This window comes from Syngnathus scovelli, chromosome 9, assembly GCF_024217435.2.
Source record: "Syngnathus scovelli strain Florida chromosome 9, RoL_Ssco_1.2, whole genome shotgun sequence".
In the NCBI taxonomy this organism is placed as follows: Eukaryota; Metazoa; Chordata; class Actinopteri; order Syngnathiformes; family Syngnathidae; genus Syngnathus; species Syngnathus scovelli.
Genome location: NC_090855.1, coordinates 2,959,138 through 2,977,296, shown reverse-complemented (window position 1 = coordinate 2,977,296; position 18,159 = coordinate 2,959,138). Strand labels below are relative to the sequence as shown.

The following is an 18,159-nucleotide window of genomic DNA, read 5'->3' as shown; positions in this document are numbered from 1 at the left end:
ATACTTTGTATTGTACTAAGTTGTAGTAAATAGTTTAGTCGTTTTTGTTTCAGCGTTGTAATGAATTTTCAATTTGACATTTTGCATCAGTTTTATAGATTGACAATTAAAAAAAAATCAATTTGTGTTTTTGCATAGTTTCAATATTCAGTTTTTTGTCGCATAATAGCTCCACGGGAGGTTTAAAGTCATCACGTAGGAGAACCTCGAGGCCTTTCATGTCTGTTTAAACCGTAGCCAGGCAAAATCAAACGTTTGAAATTATTTTGGCGTGGAATCAATCATTTCTGGTTTGTTTTTCTGGTTCGTGTCAAAGAAACAGGATCAGCGATTCATCTCAACCTCTATTTGCAGCTCTCGGGGAAATTGGCGGTCATGCTCACAAGCTGCTGGATGAGAATTGTGGGGAGGGGGCGACAGGAGACTTTGTTTTCTGTTTCATTATGAGGGGCTCTTTTGAGAATGTGTTTACCAATCATCACAAACAGAAACAATCCTGCAGCAGGACATGAGAGAATCCAACAACACCTCAGGGCAGTAGCGAGGAAACACATTGACAGATAAGCCTGGTTAAACATGGATGAGGTAAAATATAATCCATCATTTGACACCTGGGTGAGGAGTGTACATCAATATTTATGACTAAGCGTGTGGAATGCGTGAGTCAAAAGGTTCCACAGAATATCTCAATCAAATCGGTTCTGTAGAAAAAGACAGCGAGTAGGTGAATTTTGAATGATGCCCTGAAAATGCATGCACTGGCGGAGCTGGGACTTTTTTCTTAAGGGGGCAGGGGGCGGCTAAGGATATCTCAGGGGGGTCCTCAAAATAATTTTTTAATTTAATTTAATTTAATTACTTTATTTTTATTTACAGTAAATAATAAATACATTTTAAATAAATATATGTATTTAATTCATTTAATTTTTTTAATTAAACCCAACAAATTCTTCAAAATATTGGTGATAAAGATTGATTATGTTCCCTATGGGCAGTGCCCGAAAACAAAATGGAGGGCCTAATTCCAGAAATTGTCAATCTTGCTGCCACACGCTTGAACTTTTTTTTTTTCGTGCATCGTCATTGAGCACTTCCTAAAAAGCTTGCACACACATCTCTCATGGGAGTGAGTCCTCTTGGGAAATGTGTGATTCTTACCGCAAATATGAAAAAAATGTCCCAAAATAAACACAATGACTGCTATGACATCATGAAAAAAGGCCAAAACATGTTTAATGAATGAAGATTATTATTATTTTTTCTAAAGGCAATACAAAAGACATCAAACTTGTGAAATATTTGTCCAAGTACAAACCAGTTAAAATCCCATTTTACTTACTTTGCCATATAAAATAAATTGTAGTGCTAATTTGTTCAAACTAGATACAAAATGAAGACTCTGAAAATTAAAAACAGGCATGTTAAGTACAGAAATTGTCCTGATTATTATTTCTTAAGGCATGATATATTCTGTGACTTTATGTAAAAGGTTGCATAGAAAGATTGTAGCACCAGCTGGTTCATTTTCAGTCAGTACCAAATATTGCCTGCACATGTACACTGAGAAGGAAACCACCTGGAGGAAGTGGAGCTTCCTTCAATTCACCTCACTAACCTTAATAACACTCCCAGCTGTACCATGAGTGCCAACTCGTCTAAAAGGTGTGCTACGCCGCTTTCAACAGGCGCTGGTCTGGAGGTTGCTGTCGGTGAGGATGGCGGCGATGATGGACGATTCGTAAACGCTGTCGTCGTCGTCTGAGCTGAGAGCGGATGAATCCAAAGCGGGACGCATGCTGGCTGTGGTTTTGCGTCTGCAACAGGCAAAAAAATTCATTTTTGTTTTATTTAGACTCCAAATTCACCTGCTGGATCATTTCTTTAATCTTCACTCAAATGTGACCCTTCTCATTTTATGCGACCTAATCTGATTCATTATTATTATCAGGGAGGTGATATGGCTCCCTCTGGTGGCCGTGGGAGGGAACTGCACTTGAGCATGATCCAGGAAATGGGGCCTGAGGCTTCCTGAGTCATGCAACTTATTTGCACGTGCTGTTTAATCTTAAGTGCATTGTGAAATAAATCACACGCATCAAAAGCGTCATCTAGGTGTGTGAGGAGTGTGTACATCGGAATGCACCTTCTCGTGACGCAAAGAGGTGCTGTTTAACACACCCGCTAGTAAGTGAAGAAGCAAAAAATAAATATGGGGGCGGGGCTTACTTCAATTCCGTTTCCAAAGCGGTGACCCGCGCCTGCAAGGCTTCTTTCAGCTCCGTCTGCTCCTCCATGTCTCTCTGAGCTTTCCTCCTCAGCGTGTCGATCCTCTCCAACTCGGTCTCGCTCTCGTCCACCTGCCTCTTCAGGGCCTTCACTTTTAGAGTAAGCTGCAAGGAAGCAAAAGGGGGAGGGGTGAGCGCTTGTCCACTGCGTCGGAAGTGGTGGTTATAGTTGAGAACGTGCCGACCTGGTCCTTCTGATTAGTATGCGTTTCTCTCTCCTCGTCCATCACCATGTTCAACTCTTTAAGCTTCCTCTCCAGACGGCGCTGGCTAGCCAAAATGGAGTTCTTCTCCCTTCAGATATGGACACATTTAAAAAAAACTTGCCTGGCAGAAGGTGTAGTTAAAGGATATATAAACTTAGATACCTGTCTTCAGTGCGAAGCTGTTCCTCAAGCTCCTGGATTTTGCTTTCCAGCTGAGAGGCCCCGGCCGACGAGCGAGACTGACCCTCCATGTCGGCGAGACGGCCCTTCAATTCCTTCAGCTGTGACCACGTAAACAAATCAGAACACGCATCAAAAACCCAAAGGAAGAATTTTGGATCTCACATGTCTCTCCATGGAGTTCTTGTCCAGCTCCAGGTCCTGTTTGGCCGAGCGTTCCTGCATGAGCTCAGCACGCAGCTGTTCAATCTGGTCTCTGCTTCTGGACACGCGCTCTGTCAACATCTCCGTGCTGCTCCTCTCCTCCTCCAGATCCAGCTCGAAACGCTTCAACTTGTCCTGAAAAGGTAAGGAGGAGGTCACGTCTCGTTTTCTCTCAATTATTCCACTCGCGTCCCAAAACCAACCCGTTTTACCTCCAGGATCCGAGTCTCCCTGGTCTTCTCGTTGAGGCCGTTCTTGCCCGCCTCCACGGCCCCCTCCAGGTGGCGCAATCTGTTGGTGAGCATCTCTTTATCCAGCTGGTGGTTGTCCCTCTCCTCGCACGCGAGCAGGAGCTCCTTCTTCTGTCGCGACAGCTACACGGAGTCGCGGTCGTGTTAGGCACGCTCACGTCAAACTCGCTCTTCATCACGCTTTGATGTCGCCCACCTCTTCCTCCAGTCGCCTGAGATTTGTCTGACTTATGTCTAGCTCGGTTTGAGCGTCGCTGCCGTGACGTTGCACCTCGTGTATTTCCTTGCGGGCGCGCTCTCGTTGCTCCTCCAGTTGAACCTTGAGACTCTGCACTTCGCTTCGCGACGACACGGTGAGGGACTCGAACTGACAGCGAGACAAGAGGGGGAGTTGAAGGGCAAAGCAGGAATAAAAGAAGGAGAAGAAAAATATGGCCAAAAAATATGGCAGACAGAGACAAAAATAAATAAAGATAATAATAAATAAAAATAACCAACATTACTTTAAATTTAAAAAAAAAATGTTTAATATATTTTTTTAATTTTTTAAAAATTCTATAAAGTAAGACAAACAATAATTTAATTTAAATGAATGACATTTTTATATTCTTTGAATTTTTAGGCCCAGATTGAAAAATGACCACAAGGGGGCAGCGTCCTTCTTACCTCTTTGTTGATTTTCTCCAGCGCTCTGGCCTGCTGCTGTCTGATCTCCTCAATGTGGCTGACGTTCTGCTTGAGAGCCTCCTTCTCTTTCTCAGCATCGTCCGCACGCTGGCTGAGCTCCCGGTGCTCCTGTGTCAGGCGGGAGGCTTTTCGCTTGGCCTCATCCAGCTCGGTTCTCAGGCCCCTCACCTCGTTGTGGAGGGCCAGCTCGGCCTCCGAGCTCTGTGCATTGCTGGTCAGGAGTTGAGCCTGAAGACAGCGTGGCCCAGATCAGATCAATCATCCTAATTGATTTTAGGCTACAAGGAGGAAATCTTACCTCTAACCGAGACACTTTTTCTTTGAGACGTGTTTGGGACTCGGTCTGCTCCTTCTGGGCATCTTCTAAAGACTTCAGGTCCGCCTGAGATCTGCTTAGACGGGCTTTACTGGCCTCCAGTTCGTCCTCGGCCGCTGAGAGTTTTTCTTTGAGCTGGCTGGCTTCAGTTTGCGTTTCACTGAGCTTTTGCTCCAGTTCTGAGATAGTGGTCGGGTCTGGCAGCTGGAGATAAGAACGGAAACGCTTGATATTGTGCCAAACAAAACATGCGGTCATTCTTTTGGGTTGAACCTTTTTGTTTTTCTCCTGAGCCTTGGCATAGTCATCCTTGGCCCTCTGCAACTGGTTCTTCAGCCGGTCAATCTCGTATTTGAGTTCTGCCTCTTGCTCCTGGTGAGCTTTTTTGACGGCGATCATCTCCATCACCTTCTTGTCGGATTCCGTCTTTTGCTTCTCCAGGTCGGATTTTGCCTTCTGCAGGTCGGCGCTGCGCCGCTCAAGCTCCTGCACGACGTCGTGAGGAACAAAATGGTTTTAGTTGTCTTTTTAGATTTTCTCAAATGTGTGAGTGCGCTCCGGCACCTGGTTGAGGGTCTGCGTTTGGTTGCGGTCCGGCATCTTCTGTTTCATAGCGTTGACTTTGTCCTGGAGTTCCTTCAGCTCCTCCTCACTCTCCTCTTTCTCCAGTCGGGTTTGAAGGAGTCTTAAATGTGAATACACAAAATTAAATATCTACACACACAATAAACTAGCAACTCTCACGCTGTTTTACTTCTGCTGGGTGGCTCTCTGACAAAAAAAAAAAAAAAATACATTGAGGAGGAAAACAAAGATACAGAAATTAAAATACAAAAAAAAAAAATCCATCAGTGCCATAAGTGTTTTCTCGGAGAGCAAAAGGTACGCTGAAAACTAGTATTAAAAAAAAATAAAAAAATAAATAATAATCTCTTACTCTTGTTTTGTGGAGCGCAGTTCATCCCTGGTGTTGTGAAACTGCTCCATCCAGTGGCTGCTTTCGTCCCTGCAGTCCTCCAACTGCTGCTGCAGCGTACGAACCGACGAATTGATACGCAAGCGCTCGGCCTCGATCCCGGCGTGAGACTGCGAGAAGATTACACGGTGGTCCTCAGACGAGAAAACTCAATCACCAGACAAAAATCAATAAGTCGCATACCTGCGACACCTGCTCCATGCTGCTCCTCAGTTTCTCCACGTCGGCGTTGTACTGCTCTCGGAGCGCTTCGATCTCCTTGTCGTGCGTGGCCACCTCGGCCTTCAGGGCTCCCTTCAGGGCCGTCAGCTCCCTCTCGCGCTGCCGTAGCGTCTCCTCCAGCTTCTGCTTCAGGTGACACACCTCCAGCATCTCCGCTTCCATTGTGGCCACGTCCTGCCGGGAGACGGCGGATCTCAAAATTTCCCGTCAGGGTCAGCCGTAACTGATTAGTCGTACTGTTCTGTTGACGTTCTCTCTTCTCAGTTCATCTTGGAGTTCGGATAGTTGGTCCTCCATCGTTCTGGAGCGAGCTTCGGCGTTCTCTCGTTCTATTCGTAGCTGCGTCAGTCTGCGGGGGAAGGCTCGTCAAATTCAAACCAGAAATATTTTTCTCCTCCATGCATGAATATTCTGTTCCTCACTCAGACTGTGTTTCATGGAGTTCTTTCTTCTTCCAAGCCAAGGTTTCCTCCAATTGCAGATTTGCATCCAAGCAGGACTCCAGCTCATCTTTCAAAGCTTTATCGGATCGACCGAGGGATCCCTACGCACAAAAGCGCCCATGAGAAATTAATGACAACGCTGGACCAAGATGGCCGCCAAGCGTAAACAATGAGCTCCAAGCTGCTGGCAATTACTCAGAGATCAATACGGAAAAAGGGATTAAGTTATTATGGGCTCCAAGTTCCTTCAGACAATATGTAATGAAGTTAAATTCTTGTGTGTGCGCGCACCTCCGACTAGCGCCGAGGATTTATCGGCTTAAGCCGAGCATTAATTTGAAGCGCACTCGGCAGGATAGCGAGTCCTCCTGATTGTTTCGAAGGCATAAACACTTGAAGCGGAATGCCACTCGTTATTTCAAGACCTCGATGGAGTGCCTTGGAGTGCGTGCTCCACCTACCCTTCGCTCCTCTTGCAGGGCACTCTGCAGCTCTGCCACCTTCCGCTCCAGCTCTCTCTTTTCTCTCGTCGAATCCAAGGACGCGTCTTTATGCTGGTGAAGGCAAATGTGAGATTTGTTAACTCTTAGACTGATGGAAGTGAACGTACGATAAGTAGGGGGGGGGGGTTAGCAGACCTGAAGGTTCTGAATCCTCTGACAGATGATCTTGACTTTGTGCTTGATGGTAACGTCACTCTCGTTGGTCCTGGGTGAAGAAAGAAGAGTGAGAGAATCAACGAGTGAAGGAAAGATGGATAGATGAGGTTTAGGAAGGAAGGAAGGAAGGAAGGAAGGAAATGTTCATTTTATAAGAGGAGTAAAGGAATGAAGGTGTGTACCCTTCTCTGAGGATGCTATAAATAGTCTGCATGATCTGTTCCTCCTCTCTGCTCATCTCAGCACTCTGGTCCAGCAAAAGGTCAGGGGTCACCTTAAGCAGAGAAGAAAAAAATGTATAAAAAAAATCTGAGTGAAAAATCCAGCCCCCCTTGACAAAGGTCACTCTTACTCGTGGCTCCGTCTCCACGGCAACATATCTGCCTGCCGACGGCTGCTGATGAGCGGGAGCGTTCTGGCCGCGTCCCGGGCTGCTTTGAGTCGAGGCGTAGTGGTTGACGGCGCCGCGGGATTCCCGGGAAGGCGACGAGGCCATCTGCTGACGTCCGCCCCTGCCGTGGTCAAACCTATTGGCGGTGGGTGCCTGCCGAGGCGGGCTGGAGAAGTTCCGTCTCTCGCTCTGTGACCCCACTGAGCCGTTCACTCGTGAACCCTCCCACGTATGGTGGGCCGCTTCTCTTTCTCCTCGAACTCCCAGCCCGCTGTCCAGGTTGCCATAGCTGCCGGATTTGCCATCCCCCGGAGGTCTAGACAGCTGAAACTCCTGATGGCCGGCCCCTCCCTCCCCGTCTCTTTCCAGGAGCGATCCGTGAGATTGGGCCCGGCGGAGCGCCCCTCCATCATCCACCCCCTGCACGGCGAGCTCGCCCCTCTCCTTCCTGCGAGGGAGGCTACTGTAGCCCGAATTGTCCTGAGTCCTGAGCTGAACCCCGTACGAGTCGCCCTTCTTGCCATCTTTCAGGACCACGTACGGCTGCCCGGCGATGCCCTGCACCCGCACCGCCACGCCGTACTTGGAGGAGTTCTGCGACTTGGGCTTGGGTTGAGACCCCGGTTGCCCTCGGGAGTCACGCAGGTCATTGATGAAGCGGATCTGGACGCTGTGGTCCACCGGAGTCCTCCGGCCGGAGGATGATGTGTTCATCATGGCAACACTGGCGAGAACAGAAAATGACACGTCAAGTCTGATTGGTGGATTTTGTTTCTTAATTGACCAATTATCTTAGACTAGTGATTTATTGTGGCTAAAACAATAAAAACACTTTTTCTTCAGCGACCATTTTGCGCCGAGAAGCTTTCAAATCAAAAATACCTCGCTCGCCAGCAAGCCTGAAAAGTCCAAACTTGGCTTTGCAAACAGCAGCTAAAGGATACAAAGTTCATACTTCTACCACTTGCCTGTGCGGACTTTGTCCTCGCTGCCCCGCATTAGTGATTAACCTGAAAGCACACACCCTTGTATCACTTTCGCCTGAGCAGAGCAACTAGGCCACACACACATTTGAGCGTTGTCCCTTCAGACAACCTTTACGGACAAGAACAAAAGCAAAATATTTGTCGTCCATTTTCCAATTTCAGGTATCGGGTACTCATGAAGGATGCCGATACCAGCCAATGATATTAGGTTCAAAAGAAAAATGACGCTGAGGGAATCCTCCTCATCAGTAGTTGGCGCTAGAGTGCGGTGGTTTAACGAGACAGATTTTTTTTTTTTTATTAAAATGTGATATTTTACTGGTGGTATCAAAAACTGCAAACGCTGCATGACTTTAGAGAAAGTTTGTCAGGAGGGAAATAATTTTCGAAAACGCACGAAAGACCTTTGAGACTTTCTAAGTGGCTGCGGTGTGACTTTGCATCATCACATTTAGTGCACAGTTAGTCGATTTCTTTTCCGCCCTGTGGGAGCTGCAGGGGAAGCGGCGTCGCATCGCGTTTGTGCAGCCGAGCACAAATTCTGCAGCCGCTCCGTCTTTGCGGCAAGGTCGAACAAACGCGTTGACCGACCGAATAAAGAAACATGACAAGACAGCGCCGGTGAGTGTTAAAAGTAGAAATTGATGGGAGTTCATATCTACTCCATCATCCCAGCTTTGACATTGAGGAAGAGCTGCTCAGAGATGGACAAGGGTGAGGAGCGACTTATTGTCCAGCTGATTTGGGGCGGAAAACAAGGGCAGTTATTCTGAGAATGCCAAATACACACACACACACACACACACACACACAAACCTCCCGTGCTAGTTCCATTATGAGCTACCTCATTATGACAATTGATTGCCTGTCTGCAAATCCCATTTTTCGGCTATACCATCAAATTGTTCCAAAACAGAAAACTAATTGGAAGTTAAATCTGTCATAATAATTCATGCTTCTTTTTACTTTATTATTAGCATAAGTCGGATGTATAAAACCAAAACATAGAAAGACCGTAGTGCATCTTTAAGAGATACTCAGTTGCAAAGAAAAACAAAAGAGTTTTGACGCTCACGGAACCGGACTAACTCTCACAACTTGGTTTCAGATGGGCCAAAATATGATTGTGTCATTAAAAAGGTGTGGAGCTTACTCAGCGTAGAGAAACCACAGCATTGTTTTGAAGCGCTTGGAGAATGTCACATTAATGAGTCACTTGTCGTAAGTGCGGAAAGAAGGGTACAGTGACTCCTGTTAAATCAATATAGCCATCAGAGTGAAACATGCATGATTAAATTAATATTTTGATGTTAATTGAAGACAAAAATGCACTTGTATAAAGAGAACAGTCACTCACAGATACAAACTGGCCCCTCTCCATTTTGTCATCCATAACAAACTGCGATTTATTTTTCTTTACAAGGAAAACATTCATTGGCGCAAACAAAGAGGAAGCTACATTGAAACCAGAACACGAATGACACTATTTTAAGATCAGATAAAATACTCACACTCCCTTCTTTCACATTCCACACGGACTCTCCCTCATGTACAACTCTCGTGGATGATTATTTTTTATTTATTTTACACTTTTTTTATTATTTTTTTAAATACTTATATAACTATCTGCCTCCTTGACCACTTCAGCACATACTGATAAGCGTGGGACCCAAGCCATGATTTTTTCCACTCTTCAAATGATCCACCTCGATGAATTTCTATGGTGCGAGGAATTTATTGATTAATTGTAAAATTTGTAATGTCGATAACAAACTTGCTGTACCTATTTATTGTGTTTAATGAGTTTTTCCCGTCACAAATCCACAAGAGACAACAGGTGAGCATACTTATCCCTCTTCCAAAAAAACTATGATAAAGATCTTTAAATGTTTTTAAATGAATTTGATGCAATTAAAATAAATCAGACGGAAGGAAGTGTGTATTATACGCGCGAGCTGACTTGACAGGGGAATTTAATCAAAGCGAAGTAATAATCAAAATAACCACTCAAATAGCGTGAATTACGACGAATAGTGACTTTTAAAAGACTTAAAGTAAAAAAGATCGTCAAAACAAAGCAGGCAAAAAGTAACTCGTCTTGACAGATTGTCTGCTGTCTGACAAGAAACGTCGCACCACAAAAAAAAAACAAAGAAAAAAAGTTACCTCGTAGTCTTCCCACGTCCCCTGCTCGTCCGCGTCGACGGCGATGTTGCTTTTCGAGATGATTCGGTGTATTTTCACGCACTTTATCCGAAAACACGCAGGAAAGAATCGCAAATGGATATTGAAAGAAGTTCATTGTGCGGCGTCGGGAGCAACCTGTTACCTTCGTTTGGGATGGGATGATCCCGCCCACTTTTTCCGGAATAAGCGATCTGATTGGATAGACAGCGTGAGATGTAGGCGGGTCTTAGATGTAACCCCTGCCTTCTATTGGCTAAATCACAGTCAATCATTTAACCTGATTTATAGAACAGTATTGTGACTAACATTTACAGGAACTTAGTGAGTAATTTACTAGCACCGCAATGAACGTAAAAAACGGTTACCACATTTTCAAAACAAGTGTACTTACAGTAGATGACTAAAGACAACCGAAACTCATTTAGTTTCCCCTTTTTAACCAGCAGATGGCGCAATTATTTTTCTCCACAAACTAGTACGCAGACCATTCAAGTCGCAAGTGGGTCTTTGGCCCAGTTTTGGAAAAAATTAAATAAAATGGGGGACGTAGGTTGTAAAAAAACGCACATAAACTGGGGATCGGGGAACACACGCTGAAGAGTCTTTTATAAAAATAAAAAGTTCAATCTGAGAACACCGTTATTCAGATTAATGCATCTCTGTCCAGGTTAATCAAAACAAATGAACTTTTGATTCAGGAATTTATTAGACAGCTCTTATACTGGATGCCAATAAATGTTGCATGTGATCTTTAACTGCACTAACAACAGATAAAACTCAGCCTTTAACCCCGCCCATTCGAAATAGCCACATCCCCTTAAAAAAAGTGGACTTCTCAAAAAGTCCGCGCACAACTTTCCTCGTCACCTCACTCATTTTCCGTGCGCAGGAGAAGCTGGACGGAGCGTATCACGTACCGGTAATGGGCTCTTCACTTGGCTGCAGGAAAATCTTCCAGTTTTTTCGTGTGTTCGCTCTGGAAAGGCTTCTCTTCAAGCTAAGGGGATAGTTGTTACTTGGGCAGGTGAGGGCCCAAATAACCGGTCGATGACACCCAAGACGCGCCAGGAGGAGCATCCAGCTGGAGGACAGGGAGCTTTAAACGCAGCGAGTGCAGGTCAATATTAATAATATCGGATCATTTCAAACAAAAAAGAAAGAAAAATTAGTTTCGACGCATTGCAGAAGTTGCTGAGCTGTGCGTAAAATGCGTGCGTAAAGTTAGTGGCACTAAAGTCAAGTTCTTGAAGCGCGATTTGGTATTAGATAGGCAATCATGGCAAAATGGTTTAGAGACTTCCCCATCAATCTGAAGAATGGCAGCGAACGAGTCCGCTCGGCCTCTGAATCAGGCCCACAAACACGACACAAACCTTCATTCTCCCGCGACAGCCTGAAGGGAACCCTGCGTAAAGATAATGGAGTGGCTGCTTTGCTGGCCGGGAGAAATCGGAAGAACTCAGCTACGGAGTTGGGCCGTAACCACAACACCGGTTCTGCAGGTGGAACCGTGTGGGAAACTCTGGCGCCTGGAAAAAATCGTAAGAGCTCCTCCAACAAATTGGAGGCGCCCGAGGAGAAGACTCAGACCAGGACCACCAGCCTGGCTCAGGCTTACATTAGCAGGATGATCAAAGTGGACAAACAGGACAAGACCCCCAAAGTGAACGAGAAAAGTGAGCAGACTAAAACCGACACCGACAGTGGACGCTCTGCTATTAAAACAACAGTAAGTGACTTCATTTTGGGAAATTGGAAAATGTGTTAACTCAAAGGAAGGTTGAAGGTTCAAACGAAGGTGCAGCAACACATGTAGACAATAATAAAACGACACTCACCTTGTAAATGTGGCAAAACTTTAATTTTTTCGCATATAATACTTTTTTTTAAAATTAAAAACACATTTATATTTGTTATTCCCATTGATTTAATATAAGGGTGGTCATGGAATTAATTTAACCCAATTTAATTTATCTCAAGGCACCACTGCATAATTAAAATGTGTTTCTTTAAAACAAAAAGTCACTGACTAACACATTTTACATTGATATTTTCAATCCGAAAATTAAATCAAAATTACTCGACAGTGCTCCGCTTTGGAGCTTCCACTCTATTCCCATTCCCATGGTGAGCTCAGTATCCAATTTCCATCCTCAGCAAAAGAAAACAATCCAGCGAACCCTTCATTGTGTCACATCAAATAATAGTCTGACCTCTTTGCGCCGCTATTTCCTCTTGTCAGACAAACGGGGACTCCCCCACCGACACGCAAACAACGCTTATCTTCTCTCCATCGTGCCTTTTGTGTTTTCTAGCTGATTATCCTCGAGGACTACGCCGATCCCTTTGACGCGGAGAAAACGAAAGAACAGAGGGAGGCGGAGCGAGCTGGCGTCAATGACGGTTACATGGAGCCTTACGACGCCCAGGTGATCATCACAGGTAAGATCGGATGGTTGTAAAACTTTTTGGTGGAGAGCGGGAGCTCCGGCGGCGCACCGACTTCCATCCCCTTTGTCGGTTGCTACGGCAACAGTGTTGTGAAGGGACAATGGGCGCAGCTTCCTCTTCCAACTTCCTGTCTCCTGCCTCTGTTTCCTTTGCCCCATTCTCTTGATATCGGAAGCTGCCCCCACATACACACACTTAACGTGTTAACAGAATGCAACAATCCCTTGAGCCCACCCCAAAAACAAAACCCCCAAATCACTTCCCAGCAGTCAGGAAGTAGCCTGGCCCGCCGGCCAATCCGAGCCGGCGCTGACCTTTTCTTCCTGTGGCTCCATTGTTTGCTCTCACAATAGCGCAGACACACAGGCTACCTGTCGGTGGATGCAGAAACAAGTCGGATTCCGACTTGTGACACGGCGCAGGATGCCGTAGATCTTTTTATCTCTGTCACCAGCACAAAGAACAACCTGGATTGTGTTTGTTCACGCAGAGTCGCTACACTCTGGACGTGTTTGTTTGCATGGGCACGTCGTAAATCTCTTGAGGGGAACAATCACACGTCCGTTGGAGAGCTGAAGAGGAAGCCGCAGATATGATGGCGATATTTTACAGCTCAGCGTGGCAATTTAGTCCAATGGATATGCAAATCAACAAAAGTATGACTGTTTGTATATTATGTACACTGGCGGAGCGAGGGGGGGGGCTGCCGGGGCACTGGACCTCCCAATGATGTTGCTTGGACCCCTCTATTCAGGTGCCAGGCCAAATAATTGACTTTTGGATATTTTCTGATATTTCCATGAATTATTTTCCACATATCTACCCATAGGGAAAATTTTATGAATTTTTTATTTTTTTTTAAAAGATTTTTGCTTTTATTTTTTGGGTATTAATATTATTTTTACATATTCTTGCGATTTTACCAGGGGCTGTATTCACTGAGGCAAAATCTAAACCCGAGCTCTTTTTTTTAATTTTATTATTATTAGTTTTTTTATAAAGATTTTTGCATTTTTTTTTTGGTTTGGTTTGGAATTATTATTACTATAATTTTATTTATTTATTTTACATATTCTTTCTACCAAGGGCTGTATTCACTGAGGCAGAATTAAACAGGAGCTGTTTTTTTTAATTTTATTATTATTTATTTTTTTATATAGATTTTAGCTTTTTTTTTTTGTTTAGTTTGGAATTATTATTATTATTATTTTTTTATTTTTTTATATCCTTGCGATTCTACCAGGGGCTGTATTCACTGAGGCAAAGTCTAAACAGGCGCTCATGTTTTCCAGAGGTTCGCCGCCGAGGCTCCAAGGACCTCCTCAAAGTGTGCGTCCTGCTCGACCGAGGCCAAGCGACGGGGAAGGGAGAGGAGGGCAGGCCGCCGCTGCCGCCGCCGCCCAACATCTACGACACGCCGTACGAAGGCAGACTGGAGGGCGACAGCGAGGGCGTGTGGATCCCCGTCACGCGACCGGAGTCTGACATCCGCCCGGCCGCCGAGTACGAGCTACCCTGGGAGTGGAGGAAGGAGGACATTGTTCGAGCCCTGTCAGGTAGGCGGGGCTGGGCGGGCGCTCGTGGAAGGAAGGGTGTCATGGTCTTTATTTGTACAGTCATGTCAGCACTGTACTATCTGTTTGCTTTACGCAGGAAGCTAAACAATCCTCTGCACATGTGTTGACTTTGCTGATGGACTTTTATTGATATTGTGTCTGTGGCTTCCTGCAGCCCAGTTTGAAGCTGTGGATTGTTCCCCCGTTAAAGAGATTGGTCGCCAGCAGCAACAACAACAGCAAACTTTGAGGCAGAAGAACTGGACGCACAAAACGCTAGTGTCCAGCTCATCGTCCTCCTCCTCCTCCTCGCCTTCCTTTCCCTCGTCGCCCATTCTCAAGCTTTCCCCGATAACAAGCTCGTCCCCGTCGTTCCCCACCCTGAGGGTCTCGCCCTCCTCCTGCCCCAACAAACCTCCCTCTCCTACCTCGCCCAACGCCCCGCTGGATGGGGAGGCGGCTAAAGTGGACCCCGGCCTGCCGTTGGACAAGCAGAGGTGAGGAGCAAGATCGATATTTATTAAGTTGGCACGCAGTCTGCAGTTTAGCAAGTGATTTACAGTCCCGTCCAAAAGTATTGGAACGGCATGGCCTTTTGTTGATGTTGTCAGATCATAAGATGAATATGAGATAAAAAATTTACAGTAGAAAAAAAATACATAATATATAAAAATAGTCTATTTTTTTAATTATATCTAAAATAATAATTAATAAAAAATGTTTTTAAATGAAATAATATATAAAAATAGTCTATTTTTTTAATTATATCTAAAATAATAATATATATTTTTTTTAATTAAATAAAAAAATATACATAACATAGTCTATTACACAAATAGTCTATTTTTTAAATTATACCTAAAATAATAATTAATAAAAAATTATTTTAAATTAAATAAAAAAATATACATAATATATAAAAATAGTCTATTTTTTTAATTATACCTAAAATAATAATTAATAAAAAATGTTTTTAAATTAAATAAAAAAAATATACATAATATATTAAAATAGTCTATTTTTAAAATTTCATTCTCTATGTGGATTTTAATCAGATTAATTGTTCAGCGCCTGTAACTTCAATTTTTGCTTACATCCCACCCCCCCAAAAAAAATCACAGTCACTTCTATCTGAAGGCAGCACTATAATAATTACATAAAAAAGCCTTTGACAATTTGGCTTATGTAAATCCCTTCTAAAGCAAGTGGCGAGACTTGAAGTGCATCATGCCTCTCTCCATCTCATTAAGCACGGCCTTTCAAATCAAACGAAGCCGGCGGGTGGACGCGCTCGCAGCGTGCCAGCATTTGTAGCAACTGAATGTCATTTTGTTCCCCGCTAAGTTGCCGTCAACACCACATTGTGTCTTAATGGACTTTCCACGCAGTCATGCGGAATATGTCTTTTTTTCCGCGCCGCTCTTAACGTGTTCTCACCTTTACTCCAAGCATCTTCTTGACACTTGACTTTGTCTCCATATGTGGCGGCGTCTCCTTGGCGTCCCGGGGAAAGCTGGTACCATGGCAGCGTGAGTCGGCAGCAGGCTGAGGCTCAGCTGCAACGCTGCAGGGAAGCCAGCTTCCTGGTGAGAGACAGCGAATCAGGAACCAGCAAGTACTCCATCGCTCTCAAGTGAGTATCATGATATATGACCCACTGATGATTACATTTTGTCATTTTAAAGTGTAGAAATGAATTGAGAAAATGCATACAATCCATATGAAGATGTGTAGTTCCAATTTTGACATATAGGGGGCAGTCTAGTATGCTGTGCTTGATTCCCCCGCAGAGAACTTTGTCATATGACATAATAGGAGTGTACCATTTATTTATTTATTTTTAATTCTTGGATAGGGGATGGTTCAATTTTGAATTGAATCTCTTCCATCTTGAAAAAATAATTATAGGAGAATAATATGAATGCTACTTAGCATAGCAGGTAGCTCACACACGATGGTAGGCAATGGTTAAAACGAAACAAAAAAAAATGTTCACAAAGGTTACAAAGCACACAAAATTATTTGTGTATGGAACACACACAAGATCTGAATACAAGTTTTTTTTTGTACCAATGACACCTCAAGTGTCATCCATGGAGTAAATCTACCTATCAGCACGGACCCGACCTAACCTGAAAGCTGAGCCATTACGTGTGTGTGTGAGAGTGTGTGTGTGTGAGTGCATACAGCCCAGTGCACATTTGTTCGACGCTGCTCATTCATTTGAGAGTCCTCATCATTAACCCCCTTTACACACGCACTGAACCTTGGCTACTGCACACCATCAGTTAGCCGGGGTATAGATAACAGTGATTTAAATTCCCATATCCGAGCCGGGCGTATATTTCCCGACTCCATTTCTCTTTGAGCTGACGCTATTGCCTTCTTGTCGTATATCAGGACCAGTCAGAGCTGCGTGCACATCATCGTGGCCCAAACCAAGAGCAGCAAGGGTCTGGGTTACACTCTGGATCAGAGTAGCTGCGTCTTCAGCAGCATCCCTGAACTGGTGCATCACTACCGCTCGCACAGACTTCCTTTCACCGGGGCCGAGCACATGACCCTGCAGCACGCCGTGCAAAGGTCGTATTTGTAACCGGCGTGATACGTTTACTCAAAGATGTGCTGCTGAGGAATGTACCATTTTATTCGAAAGGCGGGGGGGGGGGGTTAACGTCAAGCTGTCGGCTTTACCAAGAGGTGCTGACACGATCAAGAGCAATGCCAGACAATTAGATTGGCTTTGTAAGATCAATACGAGTGATTGGAGTATAGCCATTCGTCCATCCGCGCCTGTCAGTCAACGTATTGATCCGTCCTGAAAATGAGGCTCGTTTGCCAGCCAATCTGGATGTCAAGAGGAAGAGTTTTAGGAGTGATTAGATGCCTCGGAAGGGTTAAGGTGGTCGTAATCTTGCGAGTCGGCACAATTGCCAAAAAATGCTGAGGCGTGCGAATAAAAGCGAGACTGTGATATGAATATTCGGCCTTTTGCTGATGAAAAAGCTCCTTCCCATTAGTTTGCCTTTTTAAGTGCTCCGAGTGCCAGGCTAAATTTACAAAGACATGTTTATGATTATGAGCATTTGCGGATTAAACATTTTGGGCTTTTTTTTTTTTTTTTTACATTTTTCCCAGTCCTTCTATGATGCCTGTATGATGTGACTGATTATCAGCCCCCCCCAATTGTGATGAAGGCTGTTATATTCTTGTTGTAAGCATATACCCAGTAAATAAAGTTGCATTTTGTCACCGTGTGTTATTAATAGACGAGCAAAGGCGAAACGAAAATGAAACCGCTAAGCCGTGTATGTAATCAATTACAGATGCACATACATGCAAGGCCGTTAGGGACATAATTCAGCATTACTGCTCACGTGCGCAATTAAATGTTGTCACGCACACCAATGATTTTTTTTTTTTTTTTGCTCACATACTGTAATGCCATAATATTTAAAAAAATATTGCACTTGTAAACAAAAGCATATAATATTTCAATATTGCAGTGATTTATTATATTTATATATATATTTATAATATTTCTATATCAGTAAAAAAAATCTCAATAGTGAATATTTTCGGAAATATGCATGAGAGCATTTCGGTAGTGTGTGAGAGGTATCTAGTAAAGTATCTGTGAGTAATAACCATAAACATGAACACAAGTAAGACAAAGCTGGAAGCTTATTCGCACCATTTAAAACCGTCTTTTGTGTTCATGTCAACAAACACACGAGTTTGCATGACTGTGTGCAACCATGTGTGTGTATGTGCAGAAAAGAGAGAGGGATTACCAGGTTGCCATGGTGATTAGTGAGAGTGAGGTAGGGCCATCTCTTCAGGGAGGGGAGGGGGGGGGGGAGAGAGGGAGAGACAGACTGCGATATATAAAAACAGCTATGAATAACCGGGACTTGCATGAGTGGCGATGCGCTTGGCATGTCCGTTTGTGTGACGTCACAATTGGAGTGAAGTCGTCTCTAATTGGAGGATGTTCACCGTGATTTGACGCGCGCTAATCTCGGTCGCGTTTCTTCCGCTGTAGCCGGCGGGCGGGCGGGTCTGGAATGTTACACAACAAACAGACACCCCGGATGAAGCGTCACCTCTCCTTCCCATCTGTGTAACGCCTTGTGGTCAGCCCGCCTAATTAAAAGCC

At 44.4% G+C, this 18,159-nt stretch overlaps 2 protein-coding genes across 2 annotated transcripts; one reads left to right on the top strand and one right to left on the bottom strand.

Moving 5' to 3' along the window:
- Nucleotides 1-1,208: 1,208 nt before the first annotated feature.
- LOC125975346 (cingulin) lies at nt 1,209-10,144 on the bottom strand. Its single transcript, XM_049730796.2, has 20 exons — nt 9,973-10,144; nt 6,782-7,544; nt 6,612-6,703; nt 6,409-6,478; nt 6,232-6,324; nt 5,750-5,871; nt 5,565-5,676; nt 5,289-5,501; nt 5,067-5,215; nt 4,694-4,814; nt 4,403-4,615; nt 4,112-4,333; nt 3,793-4,041; nt 3,323-3,493; nt 3,088-3,249; nt 2,837-3,010; nt 2,654-2,772; nt 2,471-2,579; nt 2,227-2,390; nt 1,209-1,814 (listed from the first exon to the last, which is right to left on the bottom strand). Exons 2-20 carry the CDS (start codon nt 7,535-7,537, stop codon nt 1,679-1,681), a joined length of 3,447 nt encoding a protein of 1,148 aa, XP_049586753.1. The 5' UTR covers nt 7,538-7,544; nt 9,973-10,144; the 3' UTR covers nt 1,209-1,678.
- A 679-nt stretch (nt 10,145-10,823) lies between these two features.
- Nucleotides 10,824-17,252, top strand: she (Src homology 2 domain containing E). Its single transcript, XM_049730967.2, has 6 exons — nt 10,824-11,722; nt 12,309-12,435; nt 13,737-14,000; nt 14,176-14,497; nt 15,514-15,633; nt 16,401-17,252. The coding sequence occupies exons 1-6, from the start codon at nt 11,270-11,272 to the stop codon at nt 16,594-16,596; spliced, it is 1,482 nt and encodes a 493-aa protein (XP_049586924.1). The 5' UTR covers nt 10,824-11,269; the 3' UTR covers nt 16,597-17,252.
- Nucleotides 17,253-18,159: the final 907 nt, after the last annotated feature.